Source organism: Ranitomeya variabilis, chromosome 4 (genome assembly GCF_051348905.1).
Source record: "Ranitomeya variabilis isolate aRanVar5 chromosome 4, aRanVar5.hap1, whole genome shotgun sequence".
NCBI classification, from domain to species: Eukaryota; Metazoa; Chordata; class Amphibia; order Anura; family Dendrobatidae; genus Ranitomeya; species Ranitomeya variabilis.
In genome coordinates, this window is record NC_135235.1 from 762273036 (window position 1) to 762290610 (window position 17575).

The window sequence follows — 17575 nt, forward strand, 5'->3', positions numbered from 1 at the left end:
AATTTTTTTTCTTATTAATGTGCACTCTGCACCCCATCTTGACTGAAAAAAAACAAAAATGTAGTAATTTTTGCAAATTTATTAAAAAGAAAAACTGAAATATCACATGGTCATAAGTATTCAGACCCTTTGCTCAGTATTAACCCTTTAGAGCTAGTACAGCGATGAGACTTCTTGGGAATGATGCAACAAGTTTTTCACCCCTGGATTTGGGGATCCTCTACCATTCTTCCTTGCAGATCCTCTCCAGTTCCGTCAGGTTGGATGGTGAATGTTGGTGGACGCCATTTTCAGGTCTCTCCAGAGATGCTCAATCGGGTTTAGGTCAGGGCTCTGGCTGGGCTAGTCAAGAATGGTCACAGAGTTGTTCTGAAGCCACTCCTCTGTTATTTTAGCTGTGTGCTTAGGGTCATTGTCTTGTTGGAAGGTAAACCTTCGGCCGAGTCAGAGGTCCAGAGTACTCTGGAAGAGGTTTTCATCCAGGATATATCTGTACTTGGCCGCATTCATGTTTCCTTCAATGACAACTAGTTGTCCTGTCCCTGCAGCTGAAAAACACCCCCATAGCATGATGCTGCCACCACCATGTTTCACTGTAGGGATTGTACTGGGTAGGTGATGAGCAGTGCCTAGTTTTCTCCACATATACCGCTTAGAATTATCACCAAAAAGGTCTATCTTCATCTCATCAGAGCAGAGAATCTTATTTCTCATAGTCTGGGAGTCCTTCATGTGTTTTTTAGCAAACTCTATGTGGCTTTCATATGTCTTGCACTGAGGAGAGGCTTTCGTCAGGCTACTCTGCCATAAAGGCCCGACTGGTGGAGGGCTGCAGTGATAGTTGACTTTGTGGAACTTTCTCCCATCTCCCTACTTCATCTCTGGAGCTCGGCCACAGTGATCTTGGGGTTCTTCTTTACCTCTCTTACCAAGGCTCTTCTCCCACAATTGCTCAGTTTGGCTGGATGGCCATGTCTAGGAAGACTTCTGTTGGTCCCAAACTTCTTCCATTTAAGGATTATGGAGGCCACTGTGCTCTTAGGAATCTTGAGTACTGTAGAAATTCTGTTGTAACCTTGGCCAGATCTGTGCCTTGCCACAATTCTGTCTCTGAGCTCCTTGGCCAGTTTCTTTGACCTCATGATTCTCATTTGGTCTGACTTCCACTGTGAGCTCTTATATAGACAGGTCTGTCTCTTTCCAAATCAAGTCCTATCAGTTTAACCCCTTACCGACATCGGGAGTAATAGTACGCTGAAGTTGGACTCCCTCCCTTTGATGTGGACTCCGGTGGTGAGCTCACATCTTTCCGGGGACACGTCAGCTGTTTTGAACAGCTGACATGTGCCCGCAATAGCCGCGGGTGGAATAAAGATCCACCCACGGCTATTAACCAGTTAAATGCCGCTGTCAAACTCTGAAGCGGCATTTAAATTTCACTTATGGCAATCACGAAGGCAATACGCACACCGGTGACCCCCGTCACATGATCGTGGGTCACCGATGTGTTGGCATGACAACCTGAGGTCTCCTGGAGACCTCTATGGTTCTCAGTGCTGGCTTCCTGTGAGCGCAACCCAGTGGTCGGCGCTCATAGCAAGTGAGTAAATCTGCTATATACAGGCCAATTGAACATCGCCTCTATGTAGCAGAGCCGATCGGGTTGTGGCAGCTTCTAGTCTCTTATGAAAACTATTGATGCATGCCAAAAGTAAAACAAAAAAGTTTAAAAATATAAAAATAAAAAATATAAAAATTCAAATCACCCGCCTTACGCCCGATTCAAAATAAAACAATAAAAATAAAATCAAACATTCACATATTTGATATCGCCGCATTGAGAATCGCCCGATCTATCAATAAAAAAAGGATTAACCTGATTGCTAAACGGAATAGCAAGAAAAAAGTAAAATTGCCAGAATTACTTGTTTTGGTCGCCGCAACATTGCATTAAAATGCAATAATGGGCGATCAAAATATTGTATCTGCACCAACATGATGTCATTAAAGAACGACAGCTCGGCGCACCAAAAATAAGCCCTCACCCGACCCGATATCGCGAAAAATGAGACACTACGGGTATTGGAAAATGGCGCAAATTTTCTTCTTTTTTTTTTAACAAAGTTTTTTTTTGTTTGTTTGTTTTTTTTCACCACATAGATGAAAAAGAACCTAGACATGTTTGGTGCCTATGAACTCATAATGCGGAAAAGTAGATGATAAGCACAGCCCGAGGGTGGAGGTGCCGAAGAAGTAGGTGCCCAGGAAGTGTAGTATAGGATATACTTGGCACACTCGTATGGGTCTGATGCAAAAAAGTGTTTATTATATACATACAGTATTCAAACGTTTCAGTCTACCAAGGACCTACTATCTTGGTACGTCCATTCATACAACCTCTAGTCACTGTGCCACACGTTCCTATGCATGCCATTCGTATATATAGATATCTATTCTCTCTATTTCACTACAGATGCAATATAACTTCTAAGGGTCTATGCTTTATACCCTCTTTCCAGCTCTCCATAGGTATGTACCCCCTATCTATTTCGTGAGACACCAACCCCACACTCTATAGTCTAGTCCTAGTACCTATAAGGTTCCCATGGATTCCACTCATATTTGTGTAGAATATTTTTCGCATATATGACGTATATTTTGTTATAATGTTTGGAGTGTCATTTCTGGCTTCTACCAGTCTACCATACGCGACCAGATATATTTCCTGGTATATACTTTATTTTATTTAATTTCTGTTTTCGGATTATGTCTGTGCACTTTATTTTGTTTATTTGTAGAGCACACTGATGAAGGTCCTTGGTAGACCGAAACGTTTGAATACTGTATGTATATAATAAACACTTTTTTGCATCAGACCCATACGAGTGTGCCAAGTGTATCCTATACTACTATGAACTCATAATGACCTGGAGAATCAAAAAACAAGTCTGGGATTGCACTTTTTTTTTTAAATTTCACCACACTTGGAATCTTTTCCCATTTTCTAGTACACGACATGATAAAATCAATGGTGTCATTCAAAAGTACAACTCGTCTCGCAAAAACAAGTCCTCACATGGCCATATTGATGGAAAAATAAAAAGTTATGGCATGAGAAGAAGGGGAGTTAAAAATGAAAACGCAAAACTGAAAAAGGCTCCGGGGGTTAATTAAACCCAGCTGGCCTCCAATGAAGGAATAGAACCATCTCAAGGAGGATCACGAGGAAATGGACAGCATGGGACTGATATATGAGTGTATGAGCAAAGGGTCGGAATACTTAGGACCATGTGACATTTCAGGTTTTCTTTTTTATTAAATTTGCACAAATGTCTACGTTTCTGATTTTTTTCAGTCAAGATGGGGTGCAGCGTGCACATTTAATGAGCGAAAAATGAACTTTTTTAAATTTACCAAATGGCTACAATGAAACAAAGAGTGAAAAATGTAAAGGGGTCTGAATACTTTCTGTACCCACTGTACATTTATTCCCGCCGGCAGGAGATGTGTTGGCTCCAGCCCTGGTTTCATGGATTCACTCCACCTCATAAATTCCATTGTTTTTGATCCTAAGGAATTCAGATTACTGCACAATCTCTCCTGAAATGGGGAGCAATGTTAGTTTCTATACTCTTGTGGTCAGGACTCATAGTAGCTCCAATGGTCCACCATAAATGAGTGCAACACCGGTTTAGTGTTGGAGTTCTCCCCTCATACAGATGTTGTTGTTGAGGATATAACTTTTTTTAAAGTTTTGTTACATGTTCATTCCGTATGATAGTCTGATTGTGGTGGGATCGGCCTGCCTCACTTATGAGTCTGTATCTCCCTGGTAGTGTTTAAAAAAAGGTTTCAATTACCAAATGCCTGAGATCTAAATTTCAGATCCCTCAGCTCTGCACTATTATAAAAAGTTCTATTTAAATGTCTAATATTTCTTCTTGACATTTATCTGACAGAAAATATTGGTTCTTACGATAGTTTATATGGCTTAGAGCCACCAAGTCCCATAGTCCAATTACTCCAGAGAAGTTTCACCACTACTCATTTTTTTTCCTGAGGATCACTGTTCAGCTTGATCATTTCAGTAGATGTGTTACTGTCTATATTCACAGTTTTGCCCATTACCCTTTAACTTCTTTAACCCCTCTACATGGATTTGGACTTACACAGAGACCGCTAGGCTTGAAGCACAGTTACCTACTGTTCTGTGGAGTAAGATGGGAAGAAGAAAAGACAGATAGCCGTGTCAGAACCAAGAGGCCAGAGAAAATACTAACTCAGGAGACATAAGAGTAGTCAGTAAACAGGCCGGGGTCACAACGGGAAACAAATACACAAGCCAGGAGCTGAGCACAGAGGACTGAACCAGAGGAGATCAAGGCTGTATCTGGCAGCTTCCGGCAATATGCTTCAAGCTTTAGTAAGGTGTGGTGCTTTCAAAGTCCAACTCTGATTGCCCAAGGTGTTGGCAATCTCAGGCGGACATATTGCATATGCTTTAGCATTGTCCCAGATTGTCCTCCTATTGGATTGTAGTGTTGAACTGCATTGGAGTGGTGTATGGGTACGTTATTCCTAGGGATCTGTTGATATGTATATTAGGGTAAATATTAACTGACAATACGACTAAAATTGTAATTGCAAGATTATCGTTTGCTGCAAGTAAACGGATTGCAAAATATTGGGTTAGAGAGGAGCCTCCGTCCAGACGTGAATTCATTGCTCAAACGAACCACATAACTGAGCTTGAGAAAAGCATTTACACCAGGAGAGACGAGCTAGATTTCTTCCATAAATTATGGCAGCCGTGGTTGGATAAGATTAATGTTCTACCAGTATATAGTACAATTTGTGGTAAACTGGAACTCTGTTTGATATTGTCAACTATGGACGAATTATTGTTTGCTCCCGATATGGCCTCCATGGGGGGTTAATTTACTGTAAAACATAAAATGAGTATGAACATGTGATCTGTTGTAAATCTTGTTATCGTTAATACAAATTTATCTGATTAAAAAATGTTTGGTGCTTTCCAATTGGCAGATGGTACTACAGATGCCAGGCACCCTAATCTTAGTGACTGGGCAGAGCCTGCACCGCCAAGAGCTTCTGGTTCCAACCCCACCTCTGTTACCAGCATCGCCTGCACATTGAGTAAGCCGCGTCTGGTGTCCAAAGCAGACATTGCAGGAGCAGATCCCAGAGGAGATGGGACACACCATTTGCAGAATTCCTAATATGACAAAATTGCAGAAAACCAGAGCAGATGAAATCCCTTTAACCCCTTTCTGACCTCGAACGGGATAGTACATCCGAGGTCAGAACCCCCGCTTTGATGTGGCCTCCGGCGGTGAGCCCGCATCAAAGCCTGTTCAAAACAGCTGACATGTGCTCGCAATAGCAGGGGGTGGATTCACGATCCACCCGCCACTAGTCGATCAGGCTATGCTAGCTTCTAGCCTCCCATGGAGGCTATTGAAGCATGGCAAAAGTAAAAAAAAATGTTTTAAAAAAATATGAAAAAAAAAAATAAAAGTATTAAATCAACCCCCTTTCGCCCCATTCAAAATAAAACAAAAAAATCAAATATACACATATTTCGTATCGCCGCATTCAGAATCGCCCAATCTATCAATAAAAAAAATGAACCTAAAAGCTAAACGGCGTAGCAAGAAAAAAATTGAAACGTCAGAATTATGATTTTTTTGGTCACTGCGACATTGCATTAAAATGCAATAATGGGCGATTAAAAGAATGTATCTGCACCAAAATGGTATCATTAAAAACGTCAGCTCAGCACACAAAAAATAAGCCATCACCCAACCCTAGATCACGAAAATTGGAGACGCTACAGGTACCGGAAAAGTGCGCAATTTTTTTAATTTTTTTTTTAGCAAAATTTGGAATTTTTGTTTACCATTTAGATAAAAAATAACCTAGACATGTTTGGTGTCTCTGAACTCATAATGACCTGGAAAATCATAATGGCAGGTCAGTTTTAGCACTTAGTGAACCTAGCAAAAAAAGCCAAACAAAAAACAAGTGTGGGACTGCACTTTTTTGCAATTTAACCACACTTGGAATTTTTTTCCCGTTTTCTAGTACACGACATGCTAAAACCAATGATGTCGTTCAAAAGTGCAACACGTCCTGCAAAAAAATAAGCCCTCACATGGCCATATTGACGGAAAAATAAAAAAAAGTATGGCTCTGGGAAGGAGGAGAGCGAAAAATGAAAACGTAAAACAAAAAAAACTGGGGTCATGAAGGGGTTAAAATGACTCCATTTTGTAAATTATAACCCTCAATAAATTATAGGAATAGTGACTGTTTTGACTCCACTTGCAGTTTCCAGATATTAGCACGCGCAGTGAATGTTGGAAAGTAAAAATTGCAAATATCCCAAGTTATTACCCAACACATAGTGCCCAGATTGTGCTCCAGGAGATACACATGCCATAAAATAAGTGATTTCTTCTCACTATAGTAATGCCAAAAGCATGGATGCTTCATGTGGCTTGAGCACAGTCTAGTAAACTGTCATTGTCTTGGGGAATAATTCAATAATTTTGGATAACTTGCCATTTTTACAGACCGTTTAAGTAGAAATGGTCAAAAATATAGAATTCAAGGATATTTTATTCTAAAATAATAATTGGTTTTATTCTTGGCAGATAACTGTACCAGCAGATCAGCAGGACAGCTGACATCTTCAATATTTAAATCAGATAATCTTGAGATCCCACAGGATACAGTTGAAGTGAATGCCATTACTCCAAATATACCATCATCCCTTCACAGCAAAGATCTGTCATCTGATCCTGTGGAACAGATCCTGTCTTCTGATTCATTACCGACTACTAAGGAAAATCAAAATCACAAAATAAGCATTAAAAAACGAACTGCTCCTAAAGCAATGAAGACATTTTCATTTTCAGAATATGGAAATAGTTTTCCCCTAGAAAAGTCCTTTCTCAAACAACAAAAACTTCACAAAGCAGACAATAGAATTTCTTGTTCCAAGTGTGAGAGATGTTTTAACCAGAAATCAGATTTTGACAGTCACCAGAGAATTCACACAGAGAAGAAGCCATTTTCATGTTCAGAATGTGGAAAATGTTTTATTCGGAAAGCGCAGCTTGTTACCCACCAAAGAACTCACACAGGAGAGAAGCCTTTTTCTTGTACAGAATGTGGGAAATGTTTTAACCAGAAAGCGCATCTTGTTAGCCACCAGAAAATCCACACAGGAGAGAAGCCTTTTTCTTGTTCAGAATGTGGGAAATGTTTTACAGATAAAAATGTTCTTATCAGACATCATAGATCTCACACAGGGGAGAAGCCTTTTTCATGTGCAGAATGTGGGAAATGTTTTAACAGCAAAGCAAATCTTGCTAGCCACCAGAAAACCCACACAGGAGAGAAGCCTTTTTCCTGTTCAGAATGTGGGAAATGTTTTAACCATAAAGCGAATCTTGTTAGCCACCAGAAAACCCACACAGGGGAGAAGCCTTTTTCATGTTTAGAATGTGGGAAATGTTTTAACCAAAAAGCGCATCTTGTTACCCACCAGAAAACCCACACAGGGGAGAAGCCTTTTTCCTGCTCAGAATGTGGGAAATGTTTTACCACGAAAGCGCATCTTGTTAGCCACCAGAAAACCCACACAGGGGGGAAACCTTTTTCATGTTCAGAATGTGGGAAATGTTTTAACAGGAAAACGAATCTTGATAGCCACCAGAAAACCCACACAGGGGAGAAGCCTTTTTCCTGTTCAGAATGTGGAAAATGTTTTAGCAGGAAGACGAATCTTGATAGCCACCAGGAAACCCACACAGGGGAGAAGCCTTTTTCCTGTTCAGAATGTGGGAAATGTTTTAACCAGAAAACACATCTTGTTACCCACCAAAGAACACACACAGGGGTGAAGCCATTTTCATGTTCATAATGTGGAAAATGTTTTGTGAAGAAACCATCTGTTTCTAGCCACCAAAGAATTCACACAGGGGAGAAGCTTTTTTTATGTTCTTAATTGTGTTTACATAGTCACATACAAGTGCTTCTCACTAAATTAGAATATTATCAAAAAGTTAATTTATTTCAGTTCTTAAATGCAAAAAGTGAAACTCTTATATTATATAGAATCATTACAGAGTGATATATCTTAAGTGTTTATTTCTGTTGATGACTAGTTCCTACAGCCAATGAAAACCCAAAAGTCATTAAGTCAGTAAATTACAATAAAAACACTTGGAATGGCTTCCTAAACGTTTTTAAAAGGTCCCTTGGTCTGTTTCAGTAGGCTCCACAATCATGAGGAAGACTGCTGACTGGACATGTCTAGAAGGCAGTTATTGACACACTCCAGAAGGAGGGTAAGCCACTGTAAAATATTAGTATTTCAATAATAATAAAAAAATATAGATTACTTTACATATGCAGGTTCTAACTAGCAAATAGATACTCTGGATAGTGAGGGACTGAGTTATTCTGAGGATTGTGGCCGCTACATCTGTTCTCTGTTTGTCAGACCTATAGGGCTTTTGTCAGAACTGTGGCTATTTGGAGATTAAAAATGGTTCTTCAAGGTCACAGGCTATATGCTTAAGCATTTCAAAATGAGGTAATGTACAAAAAACTAATATTCATATTCCGCAAGTTACTAGTATTCTTCTAATATGGTAGAGGCTATGAACATAGCAGCAGATCACCATATGTGGTTATGAGACAGGAAAAATAGATCCAATGTAAGTCTATGGGTCAATATAGTATATAAGCTGACCTAACTCCTGTTCAGACAGATCTCTCATACTTTGAGAATCTCCAACCCAGACCACATCATACTTCAAAACCATATGTAAGAACCAATGAATGCTTGTTTTCTCTTCTATAATCTAATACTTTCTACGTGCTATGAACTTGTCTTCATTTTTGTCATCACTTTTTGAATGAACATTAAATAAGATTTGTTTTATCCACACAATTCAATATTGCTTTCCTTTCTATCTTCACTGTGCTCTTACTTAAAAAAGTAAGAAACTGTCATTTTCTCTAACATTTTGGCGAGCCCTGCCAAATCTGATTTTTGTGCTATTTTTGTGAAATCCTTTCCCTTGCACACGGAGGTGGAGAGCTCTGCTAAACACCTGTTGTTCAAGGTGCAGGAATTCTGCTATTTCACTTCACAAGGATCAGACAGAGCCTACAGACAGTGAGGATTCGTGTCTCCAACCATAAAGAACTGGATGTGTCCCATGACGGAGGTCAGAGGATTTCAGTAAAGACACAGAGGACCATCCATTGACGGTTGGATCAATCCAGGAGAGGAAAAGATATTCCACAGGTGAGAAAATGGATTTCGTTCACGATTATTCTAAGAAAAGTAATATAGAGTTTAAGTTTGTTCATAGCCATACAGATTCACAATTATGGTCTAGTTTGTATAGTCAATGTGATAGGGATTACTTTGATTGTCCAAATTGTTTTGTATTTGTCAGAACATAATGAAAAATTGGAAGATCAAATCGATGCTTGAACAGAATTATTGTCCAAATTGCACCAAGATATAAAAAAGTTTTCTGTTCTTACAAGAGCAAACAAACATGATGACAATGCCGCCACATCATTTGTACCAAACACACAAAATCCAGATGTTTCAGTAGAAGATTTACAGGCAGATGAACTACAATGGAAGAAATTACATGACAGAGCAGCACAAATTGAAAATACACGATCAGTTAATGAAAATTGTAAAAGACATTCCAAACTACAATGACAAGATGGATGCCTTTTATAATGCGGGAAAGATATATATCTTGGTACCGTGTTAGCCAGTAGATAGAAAAATATTTAGAATTGAGAGTCCTCAGTGGTTGATATGTTTTAATGGCTAACTGAAAAGATGGTAACAAATTTCAAGCTTTCGAGACTACACAGGTCTCTTCATCAGGCATAGACTAAAGCAAATTCTGAAGAATGACATATTTATACACAGCACAGCACAGAACTGCTACTAGGGGAGAGTGATAAGTGATAGACAGTTGTGTCCATGTGGGGTCATCATAACAGAACCAGACCCCAATCGGAGGACAACAAAACACTCTTAATCTAGGAATTTTCCGATATTTATGGACACGACTGTTTATCACTCACCACTCTCCCATAATGACAGTTCTGTGCTATGTTGTGTATATATATATGTAATTCTTCGAATTTGCTTTAGTCTTTGCCTGATGAAGAGACCTGAGTAGTCTCGAAAGCTTGAAATTTGTTACATCTTTTCAGTCAGCCATTAAAAGGTATCAACCACTGAGGACTCTCAATTCTAAATATTTTTATAATGCGGACATTTTTTAATCAAACACAGATAAATTCAATCTTAATGATGAACAAAAAAGCAAGATATTCAAAGTATGGTTACCCTCACATATGGGAAAAAGAATACAGATCAGATTAAATGAGGAAAATTAATTGACACATAGTACAAAAGAAGACAGACTTAGACAATATTGTTTTTTGCAGGCGAAGCCACACCTACAATTGATATTCAGAAAAATGAACGAACTATAATTCATGATGACCCATTTGCATTTTTGGTAAAATTTGAGCAGGCCTATAGGATGGTGATGGATCTTAGGCCTCATCCAGAGCCAACATCCATGATCAGATTTTTTGTAAAAAAGTTCAAATATTTAGATCCTGCCTCAGAGCAATTGGCTAGTGCTCAGCCATCATTGCCAGAAGCAACAATTTTGATTGACAAAGTAAGGAGATCCATGAAGAAAATCAGGTCAAGGCTAAAATAGTTGTAGTTCATGAGAAAGAAGACAGCCAGCTGAAACCTAGACCCACCGTAACATCCAAGACTAGAGATTACATTCATCATAGAGGTACAAATACTACACAAAGGAACAATATCCATTGTTATTTCTGTGGTATACCTGGACCCTTAAAATGGCAGTGCAGAAAATTCTTGAGAGCAGAATCAGAGACAGGTACACAAGGAACAAGTAAGCTTGGAAGGGAACTCATGCCAAAATCATCCACCAGACCTTCCGCACCTCCATGACATTCTTCTGCACCCACTCACAACTGACAACAGACAAATGCAGTCACCGTATGCACCATTAATCAGACAGATCAGAGAGATGACCGTGAAGGAGACTGAGTCCAGGAATAGAATTCCAAGAGCTTTTAAAAAGGACATTGGTCTTCTCCCATCTCCCCCATCTTTCTGACAATCACAGACTACTCCTACACCCCATCCATTGGAATTTGTGACTCGTTACATTGGATGACTGTGGAAGACCATTTACCAAAGTAAATCTGGCAGGACAGAATGTTGTATTTCTTATTGACACAGGAGCTCAATTAAGTGTTACAAATCTTGATTTGAAGCTACAACCAGATTCACCAGTTTGTAAAATTGTTGGTTTTAGTGGAAAAGGTGGAACTAAAGCTACTTTAGTTACCAATGTGACGTTGGAAACACCTATCAAAACAGGAATTGACATTTGGTATTGTCGTGATTCTGAAAATATACTTGGCACAGATTTTATGCAGAAATTCGGTTGGGTAGTCGATCTAGGAAATCAAGTGATCTGGAAAGATTCTAATGGTTGTAAACCTGTAGTCATTGATCCTAGTGATTATAGCCATGTTGGAAGTATTTGCTTAAATGATGTTGTGTCAACAGATCATTTGTGGCCTGAAACTGGTGGTGACGAGGTATTGACAGAAATTGTACAGCTTTTTCCTTCTCTTTGGGCTCAGTTCAGGAATGAGGTTGGTACAATGAAGGATGTTGTTGTAAATGTGGAGGGACGAGATCCTCCACCACAACGTCAGTATAAATTGCCTCCAGAATCAATTGATTCTATGTCAAAGATCATACAGGAATTGTTAGATCAAGGTGTCATCTGAAAGGCTAATTCTGTAAGTAACAATCCTTTGTGGTGTGTCCTGAAATCTGATGGTTCTTATCGAATGATATTGGATTTGCGGATGTTTAACAAACATACTCCCAATGTAGCACCCATTGTTGCATATACTCATGACATGATGGCAAGGCTGAATGTGAAGGCAAAATACTTGTCACGATTGGACTGGTGAGTAAACTGGGACCAGGGGCACCTTCGCTGGCCCTAGCTCTAGGGGGCGCCCTAACTCGCCCTGTTCCCCGGGATACCTCAGATGGCGAGGATGCCGGGGCCTCCGCCCCTGCCCTGTCTCCTGACTGCCGCCCTGTATCTGTCCCCCTACCCACCTGGGGAAGAGAGGCGCTACCGTGTACAACAGTACACCAACCCAACAAACGGGACAAAGACAAGGGTAAAAAGAAAACTCCACTCACACAAAATATGCTCTCACAAATAACAGATGTATCCACCAGGATGTGAAGGATGCTGGAAGTAAATAAGGCAGGTAAGGATGAGGAATTTTCCAAGTGTACAAACCATACAACTGTCGCACAATAAATTCTTTTAGCTCTCCAAACACCAGCTCCTCACTACTCCAGGTTTATCTAGCAAGTGCTATCTCAGACAAAGAACTGACCAGAAGGCCTAGCTTTTATAGGAGAGAGGAGTGGCTAACTGGGCACAGCTGAAAGCAGGAATTTCCACATGGCCTATTAACCCCTGTCTGTAATAATTATAGGGAATAACTCAGGAGACTCTTTGCGTGGAACAAGACAACTACAGGACACAGTTTTATAAGTGGTAAAGTCTATATTGTCACACGGTGATTCAAACAGGTGCAGAGAGAAACTCAAGTCCACAACAGTTGGTGCAAATAATAAACGCAGCTTAGCAGTCTATAGGAAACTTCAGAGGAAAATGCAATCAAGCAGAAAGTCTATGAAGTACAGTTATACTTGAGGATACTTGACACTAATAAATCTTTGACTTAGTCCAGATTTTCGAGGCCTGATTGTATTTTGCAATATGTGGATGATATGATATCCTGTTGTCTACTGATGATAAAGAATCACATGTTTCTCTTCTGACAGAATTGTTTGAGCTGCTGCATGATGCAGGGTTGAAATTGAACACCAAAAAGGTCAAATTGATACAGACCGAGGTCAGGTTTTTGAGAGTGTTGTTGAGTTCAGGAAAAAGACAGCCACTGCAGGAAAGAATACAAGCAATTGCTTCTCTACTGATTCCAACGTCACACAAGGCATTGCGACATTTTTTGGGTCATAAACTTTTCAAGGGACTTCATTGAGAATTTTGCAGACAAGGCCAGGCCTTTGTATTATCTTTTAAAAGGTGAAAATAGTGATTACTTTGGTCCTTGGGGTGATGAACAACAAACCTCATTTGAACAATTGAAAATGAATTTACAAAATGCACCTGCTTTGTTCACAGTAGATCCTTCGGCTCCATTTGCTTTGCAAGTACACAAATCAGAGACTTCTGTGTCTGCTGTGCTGCTTCAGTTGCAAGGAGAAGAGTGGAGAATTTTGGGCTATTTTTCTAAGCTTCTCTCACCTGTTGAAAGAGGGTTTGATACATGTGCAATATTAACAACTAGCACACTCCAATAGTTGTGATGCAAAGGGGGGTTTGTTTAATATACATACAATAGTCACAAACGTTTCGGTCTGCAATGGACCTTCGTCAGTGTGATAGAAAAGTAGCGAAAATGGTATAAATGACGGAACCCCAGTAGAGATTAATTAATTAATTTGCATCAAAATTGTAGTGAGTTAAGCGAGGGCTGTGTATATATATATATATATATATAGTGGGGCAAAAAAGTATTTAGTCAGTCAGCAATAGTGCAAGTTCCACCACATAAAAAGATGAGAGGCGTCTGTAATTTACATCATAGGTAGACCTCAACTATGGGAGACAAACTGAGAAAAAAAATCCAGAAAATCACATTGTCTGTTTTTTTATCATTTTATTTGCATTTTATGGTGGAAAATAAGTATTTGGTCAGAAACAAACAATCAAGATTTCTGTCTCTCACAGACCTGTAACTTTTTCTTTAAGAGTCTCCTCTTTCCTCCCCTCATTACCTGTAGTAATGGCACCTGTTTAATCTTATCAGTATAAAAAGACACCTGTGCACACCGTCAAACAGTCTGACTCCAAACTCCACTATGGTGAAGACCAAAGAGCTGTCAAAGGACACCAGAAACAAAATTGTAGCCCTGCACCAGGCTGGGAAGACTGAATCTGCAATAGCCAACCAGCTTGGAGTAAAGAAATCAACAGTGGGAGCAATAATTAGAAAATGGAAGACATACAAGACCACGGATAATCTCCCTCGATCTGGGGCTCCACGCAAAATCCCACCCCGTGGGGTCAGAATGATCACAAGAACGGTGAGCAAAAATCCCAGAACCACGCGGGGGGACCTAGTGAATGAACTGCAGAGAGCTGGGACCAATGTAACAAGGCCTACCATAAGTAACACACTACGCCACCATGGACTCAGATCCTGCAGTGCCAGACGTGTCCCACTGCTTAAGCCAGTACATGTCCGGGCCCGTCTGAAGTTTGCTAGAGAGCATTTGGATGATCCAGAGGAGTTTTGGGAGAATGTCCTATGGTCTGATGAAACCAAACTGGAACTGTTTGGTAGAAACACAACTTGTCGTGTTTGGAGGAAAAAGAATACTGAGTTGCATCCATCAAACACCATACCTACTGTAAAGCATGGTGGTGGAAACATCATGCTTTGGGGCTGTTTCTCTGCAAAGGGGCCAGGACGACTGATCCGGGTACATGAAAGAATGAATGGGGCCATGTATCGTGAGATTTTGAGTGCAAACCTCCTTCCATCAGCAAGGGCATTGAAGTTGAAACGTGGCTGGGTCTTTCAACATGACAATGATCCAAAGCACACCGCCAGGGCAACGAAGGAGTGGCTGCGTAAGAAGCATTTCAAGGTCCTGGAGTGGCCTAGCCAGTCTCCAGATCTCAACCCTATAGAAAACCTTTGGGGGAGTTGAAAGTCCGTGTTGCCAAGCGAAAAGCCTAAAACATCACTGCTCTAGAGGAGATCTGCATGGAGGAATGGGCCAAAATACCAACAACAGTGTGTGGCAACCTTGTGAAGACTTACAGAAAACGTTTGACCTCTGTCATTGCCAACAAAGGCTATATTACAAAGTATTGAGATGAAATTTTGTTTCTGACCAAATACTTATTTTCCACCATAAAATGCAAATAAAATGATAAAAAAACAGACAATGTGATTTTCTGGATTTTTTTTTCTCAGTTTGTCTCCCATAGTTGAGGTCTACCTATGATGTAAATTACAGACGCCTCTCATCTTTTTAAGTGGAGGAACTTGCACTATTGCTGACTGACTAAATACTTTTTTGCCCCACTGTATATATATATATATATATATATATATATATATATATATATATATATATATATACACTAGATGGTGGCCCGATTCTAACGCATCGGGTATTCTAGAATATGTATGCGTAGTGTATAGCACAGCCCACGTAGTATATTGCGCAGCCCACGCAGTACATTGTGCAGCCCATGCAGTACACTGCACAGCCCCCGCAGTACATTACGCAGCCCACGCAGTACATTGCACAGCCCACGCAGTACATTGCACAGCCCACGTAGTAGATTGCGCAGCCCACATAGTACATTGCGCAGCCCACGTAGTAGATTGCGCAGCCCACGTAGTATATTGCGCAGCCCACGTTGTATATTGCGCAGCCCACGTTGTATATTGCGCAGCCCACGTAGTATATTGCGCAGGCCACGTAGAATATTGCGCAGCCCACGTAGTGTATTGCGGAGCCCACGTAGTACATTGCGCAGCCCAAGTTGTACATTGCGCAGCCCACGTTGTATATCGCGCAGCCCACGTTGTATATTGCGCAGCTCACGTTGTATATTGCGCAGCCCACTTAGTATATTGCGCAGCCCACATTATATATCGCGCAGCCCACGTAGTATATCGCGCAGCCCACGTAGTATATCGCGCAGCCCACGTTGTATATCGCACAGCCCATGTAGTATATTGCGCAGCCCACGTTGTATATTACGCAGCCCACGTTGTATATTGCGCAGCCCACTTAGTATATTGCACAGCCCACGTTGTATATTGCGCAGCCCACGTAGTATATTGCGCAGCCCACGTTGTATATTGCGCAGCCCACATTATATACTGCGCAGCCCGCGTTGTATATCGCGCAGCCCGCGTTGTATATTGCGCAGCCCATGTTGTATATTGCGCATCCCACGTTGTATATCGCGCAGCCCACGTATATAGCAATGTGGGCATGATATCCCTGTTAAAAAAAAAAAAGAATTAAAATAAAAAATAGTTATATACTCACCTTCTGTTGGCGCCTGGATCCAGGAAGAGGTTACCGAGGCTTGGGATCCACCGAAGCTCCGCCGAGCCGCTGGCGCCGGCCGCCTTCTTCCTTTCCCAGGATGCATTGCGAAATTACCCAGATGACTTAGCGGTCTCGCGAGACCGCTAAGTCTTTTGGGTAATTTCGCAATACATCGCCGGGAATGGAAGATGGCGTCCGGCGCGAGCGGCTCGGCGTACTACAGAGGGTGAGTATAGCAGGTTTTTGTTTTTTTATTATTTTTAACATTACATTTTTTTACTATTGATGCCGCATAAGCTGCATCAATAGTAAAAAAAATTGGGGACACGCAGGGTTAATAGCAGCGGTTACGGAGTGCGTTACCCGCAGCATAACGCGGTCCGTACCGCCCGCATTAACCCTGTGTGAGCGGTGACCGGACAGCGTATGCGGGCTCCGGCAGTGAGTGCGAGGAGTAAGGAGCGGCCATTTTCTTCCGGACTGTGCGCGTCGCTGATTGGTCGTGCCAATGGTCGTGGGCGTTTTGCCACGACCAATCAGCGACTAAGGGCAGTGTTAAGGTACCTTCACACTTAACAATATCGTTGCAACATCACGCTTTTTGTGACGTAGCAACGATCCCGCTAACGATCTCGTTATAGTGTGACAGCGACCAACGATCAGGACCCTGCTGGGAGATTGTTAGTCGTAGGGAATGATCAGAACCTTTATTTGGTCGCTGATCACCCGCTGTCATCGCTGGATTGGCGTGTGTGATGCTGATCCAGCGATGTGTTCACTTGTAACCAGGGTAACCAGGGCCGCGCTTAGTAACCCGATATTTACCCTGGTTACCATTGTAAAAGTTAAAAAAACGGGGGCGTGGCCTGACTACACCACAGACTGGTCGCATTAATTAGGAGCTCCTGCACTGACTTGATTTTTTATGGACTTTATAGCAGCTAAAGGACGGATTTTTGGTCCCTGTGTAGAGAACCTACTGCATACCTCACAAAGGAGTCATCCCCGCTCTGAAAGAATCCTCCGTGTCTCAAAACTTGTGTGCTGACCGAGAAGAAGGTACAGCAGTGTGAGGAAGCGCCATCTTGGATCCTGCCCTGCAGCCAAGGGGAGCTACTGCACGGAGTGCCCGCCGCTACACACCGGCTCCGCTCTCTCTTCCCGGCTCCTGAGCGCCCATACCTGCTCCCTGCTGTTCCGGGTCCGGACTGAAGACGTTTGTTGCTTCGGGGCCGACGGGTG

The 17575-nt window shown here is 41.4% G+C and overlaps 2 protein-coding genes across 3 annotated transcripts in view; both read left to right on the plus strand.

Moving 5' to 3' along the window:
* LOC143766868 (uncharacterized) overlaps positions 1-9088 on the plus strand; it is a 38341-nt gene extending 29253 nt beyond the window's left edge. Inside the window, exons 7-8 of one of the 2 annotated variants that reach the window (XM_077254862.1) lie at positions 5047-5157; positions 6678-9088. In XM_077254862.1, the coding sequence (XP_077110977.1) occupies positions 5047-5157; positions 6678-7951 (1385 nt within the window). In that variant the 3' untranslated portion in view covers positions 7952-9088. The remainder of the gene's footprint in view (positions 1-5046; positions 5158-6677) is intronic. The other variant, XM_077254863.1, reaches the window with a different exon arrangement.
* Positions 1-17575, plus strand: part of LOC143768285 (uncharacterized) — a 371133-nt gene that overhangs the window by 207912 nt on the left and 145646 nt on the right. The window lies entirely within an intron of this gene.